The sequence below is a fragment of the Myotis brandtii genome, unplaced genomic scaffold, assembly GCF_000412655.1.
Source record: "Myotis brandtii unplaced genomic scaffold, ASM41265v1 scaffold165, whole genome shotgun sequence".
NCBI lineage: Eukaryota > Metazoa > Chordata > Mammalia > Chiroptera > Vespertilionidae > Myotis > Myotis brandtii.
Window position 1 is genome coordinate 7,819,971 of NW_005356042.1, and position 4,882 is coordinate 7,824,852.

At 49.2% G+C, this 4,882-nt stretch overlaps 1 protein-coding gene across 5 annotated transcripts in view; it reads left to right on the forward strand.

The window, feature by feature from the left end:
- TLDC1 (TBC/LysM-associated domain containing 1) overlaps positions 1–2,839 on the forward strand; it is a 19,568-nt gene extending 16,729 nt beyond the window's left edge. For all 5 annotated transcript variants that reach the window (XM_005862551.2, XM_005862552.2, XM_005862555.2 and 2 more), the window contains 2 exons: positions 386–565; positions 1,305–2,839. In XM_005862551.2, the coding sequence (XP_005862613.1) occupies positions 386–565; positions 1,305–1,418 (294 nt within the window). In that variant the 3' untranslated portion in view covers positions 1,419–2,839. The remainder of the gene's footprint in view (positions 1–385; positions 566–1,304) is intronic.
- Positions 2,840–4,882: the final 2,043 nt, after the last annotated feature.

Genomic DNA, 4,882 nt, shown 5'->3' on the forward strand with positions numbered 1-4,882 from the left:
AGCTCTATGTCACTCCCCGGGCCTGTGTCACCCCTGGGCCTGCTTCCTGGTTTCCCTCCTTGTAGGTGACACACGGAGTGAGGGACTTACACCCTCAGCGCAGTGCCCTGGTCTGTGGGGCACGAGCGTCCCTGCTGCAGGTTTTCCATGAAGTTCTCTGTGCCCTGACGTGTTTTTGTCAGCCAGTGTAGCCCCAAGAGAAAGCCATGCGGGTGGGAGTCCGGACACCTCAGTGATCACTTCCAGTAACTTGTGCTGGGATATGTAAATCGCACCAGTCAGTATATTTCACTTCTCATCCCGCGTCTCAGCCAGGTGGCCGAGGCTGATGTGGGCTCGGAGTCTGACACAGGCTGGGGAGATGCTGACGGCCTTCCCTTCGCAGGGCATGGGAGGGCAGCATCATTACTTTGGGCTGTGGATCGACGTCGACTTCGGGAAAGGACACAGCAAGGCCAAGCCCACGTGCACCACGTACAACAGCCCTCAGCTGTCCGCCCAGGAGGACTTCCGGTTTGAGAAGATGGAGGTGTGGGCGGTTGGAGACGCCTCCCATTCCAAGCTGGTGAGCGTGGGGCATTTCTCCACTTCCTCAGCTTCACCCTTTTGCTAGATGGAATCATCTAGAGACAGTTTCTTCCACGTTTGTTTCCCAAATTTGCTGGCCAGAGGGATGCCAGTGGGGGCACAGCAGAATCCTGTTGGGGTCCCTTGCGGGGGGGATTAGCAGAATGAACCACCGGGAAAGTGAGGCCTGCCCAAGCGGGGAACTGGGGTGTGTGAGGGGCCCCCATCTGCAAGATGAGGTGGGTTGGGGTGCCTTCATGGGGCATTTCTCCACTTCCTCAGCTTCACCCCTTTTGCTAGATGGAAGCATCTAGAGACAGTTTCTTCCACATTTGTTTCCCAAATTTGCTGGCCAGAGGGATGCCAGTGGGGGCACAGCAGAATCCTGTCGGGGTCCCTTGGTGGGGGATTAGCAGAATGAACCTCCGGGAAAGTGAGGCCTGCCCAAGGTGGGAACTGGGGTGTTTGAGGAGCCCCCATCTGCAAGATGAGGTGGGTTGGGGTGCCTTCTAGGTCTGTGGTTCGGCAATGAGTCATGGTTGGGCCCTCTGCCCCTTGTCACCTCCCAGCGATGGCATGCCAGGACAGGGAGACCACAGTGAGGGAGCCAGAGCCCCCACCATATTTCCTGTGGCAACAGTAGGCTGTTGGCCCCTCTAATAAGCTTGAAACATCACCTCCGGCTCTGGGCTGCTCATCATTGGTCACTGAACACACCCATTTCCCTTTTTCCCAAGGCCGACAGCCGCAAGAGCATTCTGGATGCGGACCCTGAGGCCCGGGCCCTGCTGGAGATCAGTGGGCGGAGTCGCCACAGCGAAGGGTTCCGGCGAGCCCCTGACCAGGAGTGAGGAGGAGCCTGGACCGAGGGTGGTCCTGGAGCCGAGCATGACCCACCAGACAGAGCGCTCAGCCTGCAGACCTTCTCCCCATCCTGCGGGTGCTTAGCTTTAACCTAGAGCTGCCTGTTCGTATCCTGGATGTGCTGACTCAGGACACAGTCACCCCTCCGATACCATACATTGATCAGGGGGTGTGTCTCCCAGAAATCCTGTGTGTCAAATTAGCTACTTCAGTCTTGCACTTGGTAAATTTTGTCTCACTGAAGTGCAAAGACACTGAGACACTTGAGACCTCTGTTGGAATCAGCATTTGATGGGCATGTGGGTTCTGTGTGAAGGGGATTTGGCCCGCTCGGGGGTCACTTGGCCTCTGAACAGGCTGTCACAGTTAAAGTGCCTTGACGTTCCATTTCGACTGGTAAAGGAGGCATTTGCATGGGAATCGCGATGCTTTTTTATGTATTAATGGGGGGAAGTGGCCGAAGATTTTGGAGATAGCAGCAGCCTGGGTCTTCAGTAGGTGTCTGTGAGGCTCCACTTCTGCCTTCTCAGCTGTTTTTAAATGAGTCTGTGCCATGAGCAAGTGGGAAATGAGCGCGACAGAGAAGTTACGTTCTGTTACGAATCCAATGTGGGGGCATTTGGAGGCCCTATGGCCTGTTTTATAAATTGGTGGTACCTTGGCAGCACTGGCCTGGGTTGCGGGCCTCCTGACACGCACCTGTCAGTCTCACCTCCCTGCCCAGTGCTGCTCCCACAGGGGAGGGCTGGCTCCCTTCAGACAAACCCCAGTGACCCTGAAATGCTAACGACCGCTTAGCTTAGGTGGGCTGGGCTTCTGAGCAGAGCTGCCATCTCCCAGGCCTGAAAAAACTGTAAACACCCCATGCAAATCCCCGCCTTCCCGGAGCTGTGGGTGCCCCTCTCAGACATGTCACTGCGTCCTTGTGTCTTTTGCTCTGAACTTTGACCTTTTAGAACAGCATTTGCCCTGATTATAAGCCATAGCAAACGGAGCTGTTTGCGTTTTGTAGGTTCTTCACTTTCTACCAGGAGGCTCATCAAACTTTGCACCCAGCAGTGCCCTTGACTGAGCAGAAGGCCCTGCAAATTAGCCTCCCAAAGAAAAGCACCCGCTCAGACGGTGTGCGGAGGGGCAGCGGCGTGACACGCACAGATGCAGTCACGCTTGATGTTCCTTATAAAAAGCCAGTTTCTAATAGCTTCTCCGGTACCTTATGTGACGTCCTCACAGGTGAATTAGCAGTTGCAGGACCCTGGGACCCTCAGACATCCTCACCATAAATCTGAAGAATTCGGTCTCAAATCTTCAGTTTGTTGTGGAATGTTCTTTTCTCTTTGTTTTTTATAAAATGCAATGAAATACCTCATTAATAAAAGGTCCGTTGGTGTCCGTACCTGGAGTACCATTTCCTGCTGCCTCTGTTTGTGGCTGTCGGGGAGGCGGAGGTTTTGTCTGCCTGCGTGCTTCCCGCCTTGCGCTTCCCGCCTTGCGCTTGCTGTGATGAGAGGGCATGCAGGTAAATCTGAAGAATTCGGTCTCAAATCTTCATTTTGTTGTGGAATGTTTTTTTCTTTATTTTTTATAAAATGCAATTAAATACCTCATTAATAAAAGGTCCATTGGTGTCCGTACCTGGAGTACCATTTCCTGCTGCCTCTGTTTGTGGCTGTCGGGGAGGCGGAGGTTTTGTCTGCCTGCATGCTTCCCGCCTTGCGCTTGCTCTGATGAGAGGGCATGCAGGTCAAAGGGGGTTGTGTTTCCCAAGCTGCACACTTCCAGGAGGGAGGGAGGGTGCCAGACCGGGTGCGTGGTTACCTGGGGGACGCTGCCCTCACGGTGGGCCTGCGGGTCTGAGCACACCCTTGATACAGTATCAGTTGTGGCCGGGCCACTGGCCGGACGCACCATGCTCTACCTGGGACCAGGAAGCCTGTGATACTAGTCTTAACAAATGTTCTTTTATGATCGGGAATAACAATTCAGGTTGTAAGGACCAGTGGTCTCTGTAAGTGCAGACCAGCACCCAAAAAGGTGCCAGAAGGAAGAGGTGAAAAAATGCAGTTCCTGATACCAACATGCCTACTGTTTTTCCCCAACATATTTTTTAATTTAAAAAATTACCACATGTGTACATGGTAAAAAAAAAAAAAAAGGCCAAAATAGAAAGGGAAGTCTTCCTCCTGCTCCCTTCCCAGCATTTCCTTCCCAAGAGGCAAAAGCAAGGCAACTCCTTGCACGCTCAGCTGGACTGTTTTCCACACTGGTGTGCCCTCACTTTTTATTGGGTGGAGATGGCTCCCTATTCACCCATCTGTCGTCTTTGTTTTCATTGACTGTGTAATGTCCCGTTGTAGGGATGCGGCGTCATTTCTAGGGTTCAGCCATCCCGGCTGCGGAACGTTTGGTTTGTAGCTCACTGTGGCTGCAGCGACCATCCTGTGTGTCTTGGTGTGATTTCTGTCTGGAGGATAAACTCTTAGAAGCTGAATTGTTGGATCAAAAGGTACATGAATTTTTATTTAGATATTAACCAATTAACCTTTCGAGCTCAATTTATATCTTTAACATGTCGGAGTGCTTGTTTGCTGTATTTTCATCAACATGATATTAAGATTTGGTTTTTGTTTACTTGATACACGAAAACTAACTTTATTTTCTGTTTCTTTCATGTGTGACAGTGAGCAGCTCAATTTTTTAAAGCCATCTGTATGATGTCCTTTATCTGGTTTTCCAGGCTGTGGGTCTTCTCTAATTGATTTGCAAGAGTGCTCTTTTGAATGAGGCAAATTAGCATTTGACGTGTATGGCAAATATTTTTTCCAGTTTGTTCAACTTTATTTTTCTTTACATAATTTTTGCATTTTGTGCCATCATATTTGCCAGCACTTCCTCTTAAGGCTTCTGAGATTTGAAGTTTTTCTCCACTTTTAGATTTAAAAAAACACCTGTTTTCTACTACTACTTTTGTGCTTTCTATTTTCACGTCTACATCTTTGAACCATTCAAAATGTATTTTAAAATAGACTTCTATCTTACCCCAAAGTAAATTCCAGTGCCTTTTATATTAAATGGTATGCCTCTTTCCTAGTGACTTAAAATGCTCCTTTCTTCTTAACTGAATTTATGAATGAACTTAGATTTTTGTCTCATGTTTTAATTATTGGAGTTTTATGATAAAAAGATGTAAGAGCTATTCCACTATGACTACTGTTTTTTTTGGAATTTTCCTCCATATGCTTGCCTGCTTATTTTCCGCCGCCCTTGGGAACACTTTATTTCTAAAAAATCTGATAGCACATTTTCGAGATAGCATCAAATATAGATTGCTGTAGGCGGAACTGACACTTGGCTAAAAATGTATGATTCTTGCTCTCCAAGAACAGGAATATCTAAGTTTGCTATATAAAGTTTTGTTGTCGTTGCTGGCACTGTAAGGGGATTTATTTTT